This window comes from Octopus sinensis, linkage group LG1, assembly GCF_006345805.1.
Source record: "Octopus sinensis linkage group LG1, ASM634580v1, whole genome shotgun sequence".
In the NCBI taxonomy this organism is placed as follows: Eukaryota; Metazoa; Mollusca; class Cephalopoda; order Octopoda; family Octopodidae; genus Octopus; species Octopus sinensis.
In genome coordinates, this window is record NC_042997.1 from 108593137 (window position 1) to 108611769 (window position 18633).

General features: G+C 38.2%; 1 protein-coding gene across 3 annotated transcripts in view; it reads right to left on the bottom strand.

Moving 5' to 3' along the window:
* LOC115217158 (probable 18S rRNA (guanine-N(7))-methyltransferase) overlaps window positions 1-18633 on the bottom strand; it is a 38658-nt gene that overhangs the window by 6842 nt on the left and 13183 nt on the right. Inside the window, exons 6-12 of one of the 3 annotated variants that reach the window (XM_036503661.1) lie at window positions 17978-18074; window positions 15347-15397; window positions 13060-13145; window positions 11944-12048; window positions 9410-9502; window positions 9113-9208; window positions 8351-8775 (exon numbers count right to left, since the gene is read on the bottom strand). In XM_036503661.1, the coding sequence (XP_036359554.1) occupies window positions 9154-9208; window positions 9410-9502; window positions 11944-12048; window positions 13060-13145; window positions 15347-15397; window positions 17978-18074 (487 nt within the window). In that variant the 3' untranslated portion in view covers window positions 8351-8775; window positions 9113-9153. Of the gene's footprint in view, window positions 1-8350; window positions 8776-9102; window positions 9209-9409; window positions 9503-11943; window positions 12049-13059; window positions 13146-15346; window positions 15398-17977; window positions 18075-18633 lie in introns of those variants that run through there. The other 2 variants (XM_036503667.1, XM_029786783.2) reach the window with 2 other exon arrangements.

An 18633-nucleotide genomic window follows, 5' to 3' on the forward strand; every position in this document is an offset into this window, starting at 1 on the left:
TCTTTGTTGACTATCTTCAAACAGGTGTGTGTGTGTGGTATATGTGAGTGTGTGTGTGTGTTGCTAGCAGATACAGGTAGGGATGGATGGATGGAGAATGGCTAGAGAGAGAGAGAGAGAATATACTCTAATATATTAGGAACAAAATTAAAGGAAGAAGAAATAAAAAAAAAGAAAAAAAAGGAGCTAAATATAAATACATTTTTTCTGTTTTTCTGAAATCTGCAGCTAATAAAGTTGTGTTTTAACATCTCCATTTTCTTCAGTCTTTTTTTTTTTTGTTTTCTTTCTTTCTGATATTTGAGTGCAGCTATTTTTCTGTGTTAGCAGAGTCTCATACAAACTCTTAATTGAGCTAAGATTCTCTGGTTGGACATTGTCATCAGCCATTCCCAATTGGCTGCTAGTTTCATCTTCGAGAAAGAATATTGATCTCACATTTTGGCACAAGGGCAGTTATTGGGGTGGGGTGAACAGCTCCAGTGTTCAGCTGGTATTTATTTCATTGACCTCAATAAGGAAAAACTGAGCTTGGCAGAATTTCAACTCAGAATGTAAAGACGGATGAAAAACCGCTAAACATTTTCCCCAGCATACTACTTTAGAAAGAGTAGATATTGAAATGACCCTGGTTAGTTTCAATGGGACTAGCTTCCATAGATTTTGGACATATGAACACTCACACAAGTGAGGAGAGATTACCAAAAGAATTCATAGAGAAGGATTGGTGTCAGAAAACAACTACTTTAACCCTTTAGCATTCAAACCAACCATGTCAAGCCAATATCTAACCAGTTTTGTTGAGATTGGCCGGTTCCAGCCTCTCACCTACAATCTCATTCTAAAACTAAACAATCACATCACTGAAATCTCAAAGCTATGACATAAATGCAGAATTAATTCAAAACAATATGAATAAGCAAACAGTAATTTGAATACTAAAGGGTTAATAACCAAAACTGATTTCAATTAAAAGGGGCAGCAAAGAGCATGAAAGTTACACCCACATTGGCAATACTAGGAATGGCATTCCTTAAAGAAGAAAAAGATTTCAATCCGCAATTATTGGTGATCAGTATTTCCAATCCTATTAGAAAAAAAAAGCTGGAAAAGATTCCTGGATAATGCTTCATATTTGGGAACAGATGTAATGAAAGCTAAAAGATTCCTTAAATTAATAAATAACATTCCTGATCACTCTGAAAATGAAAGGGAACTTTTTTATTTTGAGAACTTAATAACGAAAGTAAATGAGACAATTACAACTGATCTCTACTGCAAGGACACTAACCCACACCAATATTTAGTCCTTACCACCCCTCCCACACAAAAAAGAACTTCCTATACAATATGTTAAGACATACATGCTCAATAGTTACAGAATCAAGTAGATAAAAAAAAAACGGTAGAAACATTTCTCCCAAAACTTAGAAATCTTCTATTTATAGTCACCCGCAATCTCAGAGACTACAATATCTCACATTTGGTCAAATGATACCTTCTAATATTACACCAAACATCGAATTATAGAAAAATAATCATCAACAGCTAAAGGCAACAATTTAACAAAATTGTTAACAAAAGTAAAATTCACATCAGAAGAAGTAATGGATGTAACAAAATGTGGAGAACCTTCTTTTGAGATGTTAAAATGGATTGAGCAGAATAAAACCAGAAAAATTCAAAACAAAACAAGAAAAAAACATTTACTGCATCACATAATTACAATGCTATGAGTATTATATTGGCCAAACAGGATCAAAGTTAATGAACTGGATAAGGGTGCATAAGCAACAAATCAAGATTGATCTGTCAAAACTTTCCATCTAGAAAGTTGTGTGAAGGGAACAAAATATTCATTTTCTTTTTCAAAATAAAAGAGAATGATCAATTATGAAATGCAAAAGAAGAAACTTTTAAAAGAATTTTGAATTTGAGACTCAGTTGGGGGTCGTAAAAACAACTACATCTATACCTTATAACATGTGGTCCAACCGATGCCAGCACAGATGTTAAATGTTGTGTGCATCTGTTTCTTTCAAAAATTGTTATAATTCATGATCTTTGATTTAAGAAAATCTTAAAGACATTTTTGCAGGTCTTGCAGTGTAATGATCAGCAGCATGAGGTGTTCAGGATTGTAAGACAGTGTGTGAGAGAGAGAGAGAACTGAAATATATTTATGTTGAAACTGGTCAGATCTAGCCTCTCACCTCAGACCTACAATGTCCTACTAACACTAAACAATCACATCATTGCACGAGGGAGAAGTCTATTTGGAAAGATGAAGGCAAACTTTCCACTGATATGGAAATACTATTATGAGAGGTTGCTGAATATGAAAAATGCATAGGGTAAGGAGAAGGCTACTCCATGGTGACCTTGCAGAGGGACCAGCAATTCAAATTGACAGCTGTGTTTTAGATAAAGCAACCAAGGACATGAAGAGAGAGAGAGAAAGCTGTAGGTCCATCAAAGATAGATGCAGAGATACTCAAAATATTTTGGGAACAGCTGATCTACACAGGAAGGTGTCACTGTAAAAAGCTAGAAAGGAAAAGGAGATGCCTTAGAGGAACCAAACTACTAAACCTGTGAAAGAGCAGACCTGGGTGAGATGCAGTTTGGTATTGTGCCCAGAAAGAATACCAAAGATATAAGGTTTCTAGTGAGGTGACTGCAAGAGAAATACTTGGTTGTTAAGAGTAAACCTGGTGTTCAAGGTGTTTGACAGGATAATCACATTTCAGTACTTTGTTGGTCATTAACAAAAATAAAGTGTAGGGGACTCAACATAGTCCTAGAGGTCACCACAAAGGAGTTGAAGACTGGCTGTCCATGGGAACTTCTTTATACTGACAATCTAGTTCTCTTAGCTGAATCTAAAGGGGAATTAAGTGTGCTCCAAAAGTATATTCTCAACGACATGAAACAAAGAAAGAAAAGGAAGAGAGAGAGCGAGAAGAAAGAGGAGAAATGAATATACGAGAAGGTGACTGAAGAAGAGAGAGATGGAAATAATGACATACAATTAAAAAGACCGATTAACATTCCAGGAAATTGAACAGACTACCAAGTTAAATCATAGTGAAAATATAGTAATAATAAAATTATTACAATTTACTGAATCAGTAAATGATTATAAAAGTGAAGTAGGAATCATTTAGATAATTATGATGAGATAATAATTGGATGATTAATATTCTAGGAAGTAGTTAATACTTTTATAAAAGATCAAAACTACAAGGATGGAAACAGAATAGAGAAGAATGGTAAGTAGCAGTGAGAATTGAAATGCAATTGATAAAAAAATTATGAAAGTTGGAATCTTTAAAATGGTTTTATTAAATTCATGTGAATAATGAAAACTATTAATTAGTCCAGACTTAGAGCTTAGGATTTCCAATGCCTCTATGCAACATAAATTACAGCTGCTCCTCACCCTTTTTACATGGAAGTGCAGTTCATATAACTGACCACAAAACAATTAATTAATGTTTCTATAATCAAGGTCCCAAATATATTTTTTTAATGATGTATTATGTAACTTGCGTTTATTGACAACAATTTTATGTGCTTAGTCCATTTAGATTTGAATTTTGATAATGCCGCCTTGATATAGCATTTTACTTCATGGGTGTCTGGATGGAACATTATATATGTCTATCATTGTTGTATGGTTCCAAAAGCAAGCCATGTCAAATGAATAATAAAATATATGGGGAAAAATCGGTTTTGTTCTGAGAGCCCAAGCAGTCCTGAGCATTGTAGATGGTCACTTTTATGGTCCAAGAAGAATCTTTGACTGATCACCAACATGTATTAATCAAAGATCAATTTGTGATAAGCATAACACAACTTGCTCCTAGCATATCATGAAGTCATGTGGTTTAGTGGTTAATATATATATATGGCTCACGATCTTAAGGTTGTGAGATCGACTCCTGGTGGGACATTGTGTCCTTCAGCAACACACTTTAGTTCATGTCACCCCAGTTCATTCAACTGGCAAAAACGTACAGGCATTTCCAAAGGGCCGGCATTATCACATTGTGTGTTGCATTGAATGTTGAGTGTGTCTGTGGAGTGTTCAGCTATTTGCACATTAATTATATGAGCAGGCTGTTACATGGGTTCAATCAACTGGACCCTTATTGTTGTAACCAACAGAGTACCTGTAAAAATATACTCTAATACCCCAGATCAGTACTGTATTAATCAGTGATAACTGAGGACATCATCATCATTTAATGTCTGCTTTCCATGCTGGCATGGGTTGGATGGTTGGACTGAGAACTGGTGAGCTGGGAGGCTGCACCAGGCTCCAATCTGATTTGGTAAAGTTTCTACAGCTGGATGCTCTTCCTAATGCCAACCACTCTGAGAGTGTAGTGGGTGCTTTTTATGTGCCACTGGCATGGGTGGCGAGTCAGGCGGCACTGGCATCAACAGATGTACTAAATTTGGTGAGAAGCACTGGTTACTCAAAAGGCATTCATATTCATCCCTACAGTTACCAAACTATCAGGTTTACTAGCTAACAATGAAATATTAGTAGCATTGTTACAAAAGCTATTGTATGGAGGAGGTTCAGAGTCAATAATATTTGTGTTAGATTCAGATGTATTATTAACAGAAGAGCTGGAGACAAAAAAAGCTACCAGCCCGATAACAATCAGGTATATAAGTTCTATTGCTATTTAATTTCATATCATCAATAAAAGCTGCATAATCAGTCAGGTTAGGTGTTGTGGAATATCAAAATGTAACAGTGTGCCAACTAAATAATTTATGATATTTACTAGAAGTGGGAAGTGCCTTTCCAATGTGTGCAAGAAGGTTACAGGAATAAAATAAGGCTACCTGAAGTTTTGAGAGTGGGGTTAAACAACAGAATTTTCAGCTTAGATAATTTGTGTTCCATTATTGCTACTGTGCTAAGTAATATGATCCAATTTAGAATTCCATTACAATTATGAGAGGAGTTGTGATTATGATTGCCACTAAGCATATCGTTCTTCTATTTAATTATATTATTTGGGTTAGTTATAAGGTGATCCTTTGAACTACAAAGGTTTGCATTTTGGTTTTGGCGAAAAGTTTTAAAATTTGGGTCACATATATGATTAAGTAGAGAGGTGCTTCCATTTGTACTGCTGGGGTCAGTTGTATCCACATTCGGCTTACAGCAATTCTCACATGAGCCACATACATGCTGGTCTCCCTAATCGCTATCATAATATCATTTCTGTCTGTTCTTGGAAATATTTTTACTTTGTCAAATAAATATAATTGCTTACTGTTATTTCAGTTAATATATACACTCGAAACAGAATTAGATTAACCACAACATTGCAATGTTTCTATATACAGTATAAACATTTGTATTGGCGTTAGGAAGGGCATCCAGCCGTAGAAACACTGCCAGATTTGACTGGGCCTTCTGGCTTCACAGACCCCAGTAGAACCATCCAACCCATGCTAGCATGGAAAACGGACGCTAAACGATGATGATGATGATGATATACATCCCAAATGTACAGGAGTACTGTTAGTAAGGCATGAGTTGGCTATGGGTACCCTGATGAATTTAGTGAAGGTGCAGGGCTGAGTGATTAGCAGATTAGGGTGTTCAGTACCCAGTGGTACCTTGTCTCCTTCAGCAGGACCCTTTATTTCACATTGCTCCAGTACACTCAGCTGACAAATGAGTTGTACCTGTATTTCAAAGGGTCAGCCTTGTTACACTGTGTTGTACTGAATCTCCCTGAGAACTACATTAAGGGCACATGTGTCTGTGGAGTACTCAGCCACTTGCACGTTGATTTCATGAGCAAGCTGTTCCAACGATCGGATCAGATGGAACCCTCATCATTGTGACCAATGGAGAGCCTGTAGGTGTCCACCAAGAGTCAGTCCTCAGCCCCCTCCTATTCATCATAGTCCTCCAGGCCATATTAGAGGAATTTAAGACTGGGATCCCATGGGAACTACTATATGCTAATGATCTTACCCTCATAACAGAATCTGTAACAGAATTAGAAAAGAAATTCCAGGTGTGGAAGCAAAATCTGGAATTAAAGGGTCTTAGAGCAAACTTAGCAAAGACCAAGGTCCTGGTAAGCAGAAAATCAGACAGGACCCCTCACCCCTCTGGTAGCTGCATGATACGTAGGAAGGGTGCAGCCAGAAATTTCTTTCTGTACCCAGTGCAAACTATGGACACACAAAAGGAGCAGAAGCTGGGCATAAGAGGAGATGGATGCAGTGTGCAAAAGAAGAGACCATGCTTGTTTGGTCATGTGATGCGATGGATGAGGACAGTTGCATAAAGAAGTGCTAATCCCTTAAAGTAGATGGAAGTTGTGGAAGAAGGAGACGAGGAAGACATGAGATGAAGTATTGAAGACAGATCTCAAAATAGCGAACCTTACAAAGGAGATGATAGAAGACCGGGATATGTGGCGCTCAAGAAGACCCATGTGCAACAACAGAACTAAAGATCCTAAAACCAAGGTGTCTTGTAAAAATCATTGGTGTATGCACCACATGGAAGGCACTGGTGATGGGGTCAATGTAAAAAGTATCTGCTACACTCTGTAAGGTGGTTGGCGTTAGGAAGGGTATCTAACCATAGAAACCAAACCAAATCAGACAAATGGAGCCTGGTGTGACCCCTGGCCTTGCGCCCCCAGGTCAAACCATCCAACCCATGCGAGCATGGAAAATAGATGTTAACCCTTTCGTTACCATATTTATTTTGAGATGCTTCGCGTTTCTTTCAATTACTTTCCGCCATTGGCGGTCTTTTTCCTCCTCTTCTTCTTATGCTAAAACTTGAAAATCGCCATTACCATTACGATTCTGCAATTTAAATTCCCAATTCAACTTACTTTCTTCTTCAATTTCAACTCTCGATCGATGCCCGCAGCAAGTTCTTAAAAATTTATCTTACTATTTTTATTCGTTGTTACTACGTTTATTCATACATTGTTACGAAAATTTATCCTTTTAGGCTACTTTCAAGCCTTCGCCATAACTTGATTTATCTTTCCTATCTCTCTCTCTACAAAATTTAACCTTAGGCTACCTCAAGCCGTAATCCCATCTCTTCCCATCTTTCCGCCATTGGCGGTGCGCCCCCCCCCACCACCAACAATACCGATGAACACTGTTCTCACCCCCACCACCAATACCGGTGAACTCTGTTCTCACCACCACCACCACCAATACCGGTGAACACTGTTCTCACCCCCCACCACCAATACCAGTATACCCTGTTCTCACCATCTACACTGGATACGCCTTACTCATCTACACCGGGTACGCCCTACTCCCTCCCCCTCCCCCCACTACCCCTTCTCCTCATATGCTTTCACTGTGAAAAGACAAGCTGTTAGCGCCATAGCTCATCAACTGCCCACCGATCTTACGCTTCCTCCTGACACTGCCTCATTCCGACCATCCCCTTTAGTACCCTCCCGCCTCGTAATATCCTACGTTTTTACTTCTTAGGAACCTTCACCAACCCTTCCTGCCATCGTTCCTCCTTACCCCAACCTTCCCCACTGGTTGCTCCCCTATATTACCCGCCTCAACTGGACCCCCCCCCTCCCCAACTCAACTCTAGAATATCTGTATTTCTTTCCTCTACCTAATTACGTTACTCAATGACGATAATGCTGTGACTACAAAGACCCGGCTGCTTTCTGCAGCAATTCCACATACCCCCTACCCATTCTAAGTACCCCGGATCCCCAAAGTACCCTGATCCCCAAAGTACCCCGATCCCCAAAGTACCCCGGACCTCGTTGCCCCCGTGCCGCTGACACGTTAAAATGCTCGAACCGATCGTGACGATGCCGGACCCTCCGGCCCCTGTGCAGGTGGCACGTAAAAAGCACCCAATCCACTCACGGAGTGGTTGGCGTTAGGAAGGGCATCCAGCCGTAGAAACTCTGCCAGATTCAGACTGGAGCCTGGTGCGGCCCCTGGCTTCCCAGACCCGGTCAAACCGTCCAACCCGTGCTAGCGCGGAAAGCGGACGTTAAACGATGATGATGATAACAAAGAATTTAGTAAAATAAGTTAGTTATCATTCAGCTAGTGTTAGGAACATAAATTGTGACTAAGGTTTGGTGGAAGATTTTAATTCAAAACTTATGAAAACAAGACATTTGTACTCAGAGCCAAAGCCAGTTTCAGCCGGGTTGGTATCAAAAGGGTTAAATGATGATGTAAATGACAACTGGGTTTGGTTCATTTTATTAAAATTCTTCAATGCAATGCCCCAGTATGGCCACAGTCTAATGACTGAAACAAGTTACATAAAAAAAAAAAAAAGAGAGAGAGAGATAAAGAGGATTCCTTCCAACAGGAATATGGTAAGAAAAGGTTTGATTAAGAATCTCCAACCAACTTAAAATTTCATCTTATTGTTTCACAAAGCAACTGACTGGCACAGAGCATCAGTCAAGTGCCTTGTGGTAATTGCATGCCGAGTTCAAAACCTGCTGAGGTCAACTTTCCAGGACTCATAAAGCACTGGTAATGTGCTGGGGTCAATTATTTTCTCTCAGAATCAACTACAGCAAAAGGGTTGTGAGGGGCTGCTCACACTGAATCCCAACTACACTGTAAGAGGGACCACTTACATTGACCCTTGTCTCCAAGTGAAGGTTAAGAGAGTGGTGGTGGTGGGGGGGGGGCAGCAATGTCCTCTCATCTATCATGCAGAGAGGGTCTATGTGACGGGGACTGATGTTCTGCAAGACACTGAAAAGTTAAAACAATAAAGTAACATAATTAGATGAAGGGATCCAGTTTAAGCCGTTAGCTTTCAGTTTAATTCTCTGTCAAATGTAATCCTTATTTATTCACATTGTTTTCAGATAATCCTGGATTATCTCATAGCTTTGAGATTTCAATGATGTGACTGCATATTTTTAGAATGACATTGTCAGGTAGGTATGAAAGGCTGGACCTAGTTTGTTTGGAGTATCTGGGCTGGATAGGACCTGTTTAAATGCTAAAGGGTCCAATTATGGATTACATCTACAAGATTGTTAGGATCTCATAAGAATTAGAGGAAAAGAAGAAAAATTAAACTCACAAAAATTTTATTTATTATATCACAGCTTAAAGAAATCATGTTTAGAATTGGGGTCGTCTCTTTCTTCCTGTGTACTTTGTATCTGGTCGAGTATCTCTGAGATGAAAAATAAATGAAGATAATGTAAGAGAGGTGTGTATTAATAATAAACATGTGAACTAACTAAAGAATATTGAATATTGGTAAACAGTTATTCACACTTGCTGTGTATAACTGTGAATTAAACAATGTTGTTTAACAGTAAGCAGTTCTATACACTTGCTAACAGAATGGCAATGAAAGAAATTGAACTCTCACCTGCCCTGTCGCCTCCTTCGATCTTTCTTCTCTTGGATCCAATCTTTGCTCTTTTTAGGATTTTTGCATTTTCTTAGTTGTTTAACTCTTTCTCTGCAGAAAAAGAAAAAGCTTGGTTTTAAATAATGGGAAAGTCCGCAGATTCACAAAGCGAAACCTTAGCTTTAAATAAATGAATATAAATATACATATAACTATCGTAAATATGATGGTAATAAATTAACATAATTTATTACCAGTGGTTAAGCATGCAGAAATAAAAGTCATAACATATTTTTAAAAAATATAAAATATTTTTATACAAAAAAAAGGAGACCATTGACAGGGTTCCTTACATGCTAAAAAGGGCAGTTAAAACCCAAACCACATATGTGCACACAGATTTTTATATAGTACTTTACACAAAAGGGTCACTTAAGTTTCATGTAGACACATGTTAACTGTACAGAGGAAGAAGGCAACTTTTGGCTGGATCAGGAATTCCTCGAATAGAAAACAACATGGCTTCTGAGAAGTGAAGGAAGAAACAAAGAAATCTCTAAGCGCATATAACGGGGGAAATAGTGCTGATGAGTTTTATGAAAGCTACATCAAGTCACTTGGATTGGTAATATAAAGAATATATTTTTCTAAAAGAATGGAATAAAGTTGGAAATATACACCAGAATACCAAAAGGGGCTACTGATGTGTATGTATGTGAGAGTATATATATATATATATATATATATATAATTATAGCAAAGGGAAATGGAAATTAATTAAAATTTACATTTCCAGTGGTCTAACGTGTAAAAATTTTGTCCAAAAGACTATGTATTATTCATAAGATACAGTGTACATTTAACCCTTTCGTTACCAAACCGCCCGAAAAAAATTTTGGTTAATGTGACCAAACCGCCCAAAGCCGCCCAAATTTACCTATTCATATTTAAATGAGAATATCAGAGCAAATCTCTTTAGTACATTCGTGAAAACACGTATTATACTTTGTAAAGTGTTCAACTACAGTTTTGTACAAAAATTGAAGTGTAATTTTAATTCCGTGAATTTTGGGAGATTTTTTTCCGAAATTTGTTCGTATTGTGTTTTCAAAATTTGTAATTCTGACAAAAAAATGGATACGAATTTCATTTATATCAAGCAGTGAGTCAGAATTCGAAGGATTTTCTACTGAAGACCTTCATAAATCTAACTCTATGACTGAAAAAAAAAGCACGTTTCTTTCGGTGATTTTTCCGAAGAAACTGGACCAAGCCACAGACTTTCCCTGAAGAGTGAATAAAGCCTTAGACTATTTCTTTTTCGAATGAGCCTATTTGAAATCATTACGGTGGAAACGAACCGTTACGCTAAATGTAAACAAAACGAAAGAAAGGATAGTTTGTAATTTCCCATAACCTTAAATGAAATTAAGACTATTTTGCCATAAATATTATTATGGGTATCAGAAAGTTACCCAGAATAACAAATTCTATCGTAAAATTTTGTTGTATACCCAATTGAATATTAGCTAATAACCCATTTTCTATAGCGATGTTTGAACAAAATTTTAATAATTTTATATTTTGTTGAATTTACCTGTATCTACCTGCAATTAGAGTCACTTTGTGACAAAAATTATAGTATAGAATTGGTTGAGAACATTTCATTAAATTATCTTCCAAAATTCACGTTAATATATTGATAAATAAAAAAGTTATAGTTGTTTAATGAAACCAGACTAAATTTATGATTATGTAAGAAATTAATTGAAACACATAAGGGGTGTATTTTGGTCAGAAATATAGTAACGAAAGGGTTAAACACATGAGGAGTCTACTCATAGGATTCAACACGCTAGAAAGAACAGCTAGGTTCTATAACCACAAAAATTAGGGATAAAATGAAAAATAAAAACATTTTACCATCTAGTTTCATGGACCAATTGGTTTCTGGTTTTAGTTTAGTGAGTAAATGAATAACATATATACTCGCCAGGTGCAATCGTCTTCAGCAGGAACACCTAGGGTTAAACGTATACACAGGAGGCGATCAAACTACGTGGCCCTTGTTTACACATCCTAACTTTTGCAAAAATCTACTGTGCAGCCGCAGTCCTGTATGCATATGTGTATGTATATATATATACAGGGGCTGGACAAAATAATGGAAACACCTAGCATCATATTTTTGAAATATCAATAAAACTGAGGCAAACCAGGAGGTGGTCCCATGCAGTTGTTGATAGGCTTTGAGTGGGGTTGGAGGGTTTTCGATGAATAGTACAAGTTGGGTCCTGATTGAGGGAATATAGAACCATGTCTTGATCATTTATTTCTCTAATGCAGACAAACATGGAAAAATCCGGATAGAGATATCGAACAAAAACACAATATAATCGGATTGTTTTAACATCTTGTTAATTACTAACTTGTTAGAAAGGTTAATTATTAGAGTGTCCCCTTGTCTTGATGATATTTTCATAATATTTTCCCTGAACTCTCATGTATAACACCCAAGACACAAGTTCATAAAATCCAAATTTAATGCTTACCGTTTACTAATGTAATCGATGTGGTTATCGGCAGAGCTGCTTTCTTCAGTGCCAAGACCTTTAGGAAGCTGTTGGACACCACCAGAAAAAAGACAGAGGAATATCCTGAAAAAACAAAAAGATTATTGCTCAAGTGTTTTACGAAATCTTTTGCTGAGTCATAAACTGAATTCAAAACACAAAGAATCAGTTTGTCCAACCCATTCCAGAATGGAAAGCTAGTTTTAGTAGGGAGGAATTAGTCAATTACATCGTTACCAATGCCGCCTTACTGGCACCTGTGCCGGTGGCATGTGTAAAAAGATTCGAGCGAGGTCATTGTCAGTACTGCCTGACTGGCACGCAAAAAGCACCCACTACACTCTCGGAGTGGTTGGCGTTGGGAAGGGCATCCAGCTGTAGAAACTCTGCCAGATCAAGATTGGAGCCTGGTGCGGCCGTCTGGTTCGCCAGCCCTCAGTCAAAATCGTCCAACCCATGGAAAGCGGATGTTCAACGATGATGATGATGATGATGATGACATCAACCCCAGTAACTGACTGGAACTTTATTTTATTGACCGCTGAAAGAACAAAAAGCAAAGTTGACCTTAGGAAATACAACATGGACTTTTTGGCTAATTTTTTATGTTTTACTCATTGGACTGGCCATGCTGGGGCACTGCCTTGAAGGGCTGAGTAAAAACAAACCAACCGCTGTACTTTTTTCCATTTTTATGTTTGGTACTTATTCTGTTGGTCTCATTTTGCTGCACTGCCAAGTTACAGGGATGCAAATAAACCAACACTGTTTCCCAAATAGCAGGTGGACAAACACACACACACACACACACACAAGTGAGAGGCGCTTGCACACAGCTCCCTCCACCTACTAAATTCACTTACAGACAGACATTACATGCAGTAGACTAAGTCTTGGTTCTGGCTGGCACTGCATCTTTGAACAATGTCTTTAGGGATCCTACAGAGTTACCAGCAGACAACAGAACCTTTCTCCTGCTTCCCACTGTAGATCAGTGGAACTTTCCATGATGATATGACCATTGGAGGAGGAGAGAGTGTAAAGAACAAACATACTTAAAAGATTAAAAAAAATAAAAACCAAACAAATACTAACTTTTTGGCCTTGGTACTGTTGGGGTAGTCCACAACTACCCCACCTAAAAATCCAGCTTTCATTGCTTGTTGTGTTATTAATTCCAACTATAAAACAAAAGGTTTGGGAAAAAATAATGCATTTAAATAATAATAATAAGAGAATAGGAAACCAGACATAGTGTTGAAAAAGAAAGCAAACTATGCTGGATCATAGTTATAGAATGACCAGTTGACAACAAGGTATGCGATAAGGAAGAAAGAAAAGTTGAGAGATATGACAGGTTAGCTTGGGAAGCTAAGCAGTTATGGTCACTGAAAAAGGTGGTAGTAGCACCAATAATTGTCGGAGCCCTGAGGACAGTGAGTAAAAATCTTGGGAAGTATATGGAACAAATAGGGGCTCCAATAAGGGTGGAGCACTTGCAGAAAACAGCACTGCTTGGAAACACTCAAATACTCCGGAAGGTGCTCGAAAAATAAGAGGTGTTACCTTAGCTCACTGGTAGTGAACAGTTGACACAGTAGTAAGCTGAGCAAAGGCAATAAAATAATGATTTCAAATTTTGGCAAAAGGCCAGCGACTGTCAGGGAATGGGGGAAGAAGTTAAGATCAAGGCCCAGTGGTTAGGGTGTTGCTGTCAAAATCACAAGAATACGGTTTTGGTTCCTGGATCAAGAGGTGCATTGTGTTCTTGAGCAAAACACTTCATTTCACGTTGCTCCAGTCTACTCAGCTGTAAACAGGTACCACTCTGGAACGACCTGGCATCCCATCCGGGGGGAGTGTTGTGATCTTGGTCACTTAATCACCATGGAAACCAGGTAACTGTCCCTATAAGTCCAAGGACTTGAGACAGTGGGAAGGAGAGGGCGTCCATCCAGGATATTTGCTGAGAAAGTATCAAATGAAACAGAGTTAATCCCTTGTAGAGTCAAACAGGAAGGAGAGAGAGGTGTCACGGTCAATGGCTGGTGCCTCGTAAAAAGCACCCAGTACACTCTGTAGTAAAGTGGTTGGTGTTGGGAAGGGCATCCGGCTGTAGGGACCAGGCCAAAAGAGACAATTGGAGCCTGGTGCAGCCCTCTGGCTGGCAAGGCTCCTTGTCAAACCATCCAACCCATGCCAGCATGGAAAACGGATGATGATGATTATCAACTGCTACAAGGGTAAAGGAGATGCTTCAGAAGGAAATAACAACAGACCAGTCAAACTGAGAGACTGGGTTACAGAACATTTGGTCAGGAAGAGAATTAGATGAGATGCAGTTTGGGTTTGTATCGGAGACAGGGTTCCAGAGATGATCTCTGGCATTTAGCAGCCTGGAGAATACCTGACAGGGTTCCTTGTTCTGTGGTTTGATGGTTACTAAGGAAACTAGGCTTAGAGGAGTGGTTTGTGAGATCTGTATAAGCCATGCAGAGAAATGGAGGGGGGGTATTTCAGCAAAATAAGATTTGGTAACAAATTCAATAAGAATTATAAGAAACAGGAAGAGGGAAAGGGGTGCCAATACCAGTCTGGAGGCATCATGCTAAATTCCTTATTGTATACTGCTAGGAGGGGAAACTGCTGCTATTTCCAGCTTTTGGATATCTACTATTGACAAGGCCAAAGAAAGCTGAAATTATATGATCTGGTTGTCTTGGCAGTGGCAATGGTGGGTGATGTACCTCTCACTGGTGATGTAAACAAGAGGCCTTATAGGCAGGTTCCCTCAGGCTAACTATTGCAGTATTCTGTGTTCTAACACAACATTCAGTTTTAGGTGGGGGATAAAAATATATATATATATATATATAATACAAAGTAAGACAGGGGTAATGGGTGTAACCCACTATGGGATAGTATTTATCCAATATACTGTTGGTAAAGTACCCAGATTCTTATTACATAAATGTTTTTAATTGCAATGCAATTAACTCATTTATTGTATTAAACGGGTGAAGGTAAAGAAATATTTTTACCGTAAATTTATTTGTATTCTTATCTTTATTTATTTGTATTGAATTATAAGATATATATGTATGCTATTGAGGTTCTCATTTTGTTAAATGAATAAATAATCCAACATTCTAATAACCGACAGTTGATGGAACAAACAAAATTTGTTTCTCCATTTTCTTATTTGTATTATATATATATATATATATATACACACACACACACATTCCCAACTAACAGACATGATCAATATTTCTAAAGAAGTAATATTTTTCAAGTATAAAAGAACTTTAAAAACAGCAAAATGAAAGCAGAACAAAAATGAATCCAGAGTTAAAGAGGAAGAAAAGTTGAAATTCCGAACCTGTTGTCCATTTTCTGGATATAACTGGAAAACAGCTCTTGCGCCACGGGCCTGCCAATGATAGAGGGAAAATATTTATAAAAGAGATATTTGTATTATTGCAGGGATTGGACAATTGTGATTTATTATTGCTGGCGTCATGCAAAAAGCATCCAGTCCACTCTTAAGTGGTTGGTATTAGGAAAGGCATTGAGCTGTAGAAACCCTTCCCAAGCAGACAATGGAGTCTGGTGCATCTCCTGATTTTGCCAGCTCCTGTCAAACTGTTCGGCCCAAGCCAGTATAGGAAATGGATGTTAAATGATGATGATCATCATCATTTGATTAATGTTGGAAGTTTGGGCAAAACAAGTTTGCAAATGTTTAACTTACCATTCCACGACTTCTTCAGGAGCTTTACTGATTCTAACTCCATTCATCATCATCATCAACATTTGATGTCCATTTTCCATGCTAGCATGGGTAGGACAGTTTGGCAGGAGCTGGCAAGATACAAAGCTGTACCAAGCTCCAATTGTCTGCTTTGACATTCTGCCAACACACCTGTCATTAACACCTTTAATTATCTTTAATACTTCAACAATTACCATAACCTCAAATGCTTCGTTTATTTCCTCGTTACTAATACAGTTCTTTCCACTTTGTTGTGGTTTTGTGTAACTCAACTTTTCCACATCTCATAGAACTACCTATTTCACTGGGAAGCCCACTAATTAGTTTTTTCATTAATTACCTTATTATAGATTATTACCTGATGCAGTCTTGCATAGAATCTAACAACCATTTTCTTCCAGAACCTTCATTATCAGTTTTTCGGCAGATCCCTAGTTTTCTATATATTACGGAACTATTTCTTATAGAATCTCACAAATTAGTTTTACCTAATTTTCTTTGTTAATTATTACTTTATCCATTTACCTTTTATTGTTACTGTAGCTTCATCTAATTATGTAACAACATGTCACTTCCACAACCCTGTTATCTAGTTTTAATTACTTTACTTCATGGAGGCCTCATGGAAGCAAGTGAAATTGTAGTTGTGCTGAAGCTAGTGTCATGTAACTGGCCTGTTGAAAGTACCCTTCAATCATTGGGTGATATGCTGTGCTTGTGAAGACCTGTTGAGCTGAGTGAAATCGTAGCCATAGCTGATGCCAATGCCACATAAAAAGGCAGGTGACCAACACCGTTAGCAATATATTGTGCTTGTGTTGACCTGTAAAGCCAAGTGAGATTGTAGTTGTGGCCGATGCTGGGGTCAGGTCAATGGCACCTGTGCCAGTGGAGTGTAAAAAGCACCCACTACACTCTCGGAGTGGTGGGCATTTGGAAGGGCTGTAGAAACCTTGCCCAATTAGATTGGAACCTGGTGCATCCTCCCCATCCACCCAGTTTACCAAATTCCAGTCAAACCGTCCAACCCAAGCCAGCATGGAAAGTGGATGTTAAATGATGATGATGTTTAACCACCTATATTTATCATCCATGTCCTATGGGTTGGACTTATCATCATCATTTGATGTCTGTTTTCCATGTTGAAATGTGTTGGGGAGAGAGGAAGAATATAGGGCAGGGGAGGGATGGTAGAGAGGATTGGACTGGGTAGGTGAGCAACAAAGGGAAAAGGGGAAAGGTTTGATAAGAACATGAAAGGAGATGGTTAGATGGGATACAGGTGGCTGCAGTAATTGAAGGTGAGAGATATAGAAGTGGCACAGAAGGGGTCATGTTAGATATGTGAGGGCATTGGGAGAGGTAGGGGATAAAAGAAGTGTTAAGGATGGATGGAGTATAGCAGAGAGGTGGCAGCATGGCTGAAGGAAGATGAGGAATGGAGGTGGTCCTGGGGAAGAGGAGGGGATGTGCCTATTCAGCTCTTAGGTGACCATGGGTTTCTCCTTTCCACAAGTTCCTTCTATTTTAAGTGATCGGCACTTCTTTATGCAGCTATCCTCATCCGTATGCATCACATGACCAAACCAGCATAGTGGTGAGCAGAACAAAGTGTTGTGTCTAGAAACACAAGCACAGTATATTGCCAAAGGTGTTGGTCACCTGTCATTCCTTCCATGAGGCCCAATGCTCCAACGGTGCTTTTTACGTGCCACTGGAACTGGCTATGACTATGATTTCACTCGGTTTGACAGCATTTCAGCCAACAATTGGAGAGTACTTTGAACGGGCCAGTTACGCAACACTAGCATCAGCCACAACTACAACTTCACTTGGCTTGATGTCATTGCTTCCATGAGGCCTTCATGAAGTAAAATAATTGAAACACATTCAATCAATTCAAACCATCAATCTCTGCACAGAAAGATTAACACTTTCTTTACTTTACCTATTTACTAGATTATTAGGTTAAATATCATGTTACATTAAAGTGTTATGGATAGATTCCTGTTGTGTAAAAAATGTTACACTGTAGAAAGGGGATGGTAAAAGTGTGTATGTGATAAAGAGAGAGACAGAGATTGAGGTGAATGCTATTGACATGCGCATACATATGATCACACATTCACATGCACATGCACACAGCTGATGTTCAATTGTTCTTCATCTTGTATTGACTCAAGAATGAAAGATCAAAGCATTAAAGGGTGATGCAAAATTATATTGCAGTTAACTCACCATACAGGCATACAAGGAGCTGAAGAATTTAAATAACCGTTTCACTGGGTGATGGGTTTTCTTGTCAGCATTACACAGCCACTGGATTGCAGAAATACTGTAAATATGCAGAAGAATGATACATGGATATCATCATCATCATCGTCATTTATAGTTTGAATATCATAATTTGGGAGAATATTAATTATTAGAAGAAATAAATCATGATGATGATGATGAAATTTTAAAGATTTTTTTTTGAAAAGACAGAAAAATAGAAACAACCCACCCCACTCTACCCTTAATTTATGATAATGACATTTATTCTTAAAAAGCTTTGCAGAGAAGATAACTATGAAAAACCAAAATGTTTGTTTATACCACTAACAATAATTCTCTTTTGCAACATAGCAAAAATATATTTGGAAATATATAATTGTAAACTGAATAGGAAGAGTTTGTTGAGATTTTCTGATGAATCAGGAAATCTCTGAAGGGGCTGTAGCTTGCTGTAATCACACTGGTAGCTTACTGGAACCCTGTAGAATTTTGGTAGGAGACTACAATTGGCTGTAAGGACACAACTGTTTTACAAGAGGACCAGAGTGTGCTCTAACTTCAGAGTCGTTTTATTAAGAATTACAGTGGTCTGCTTCTTTTCTTTCTCAATTAGGGGT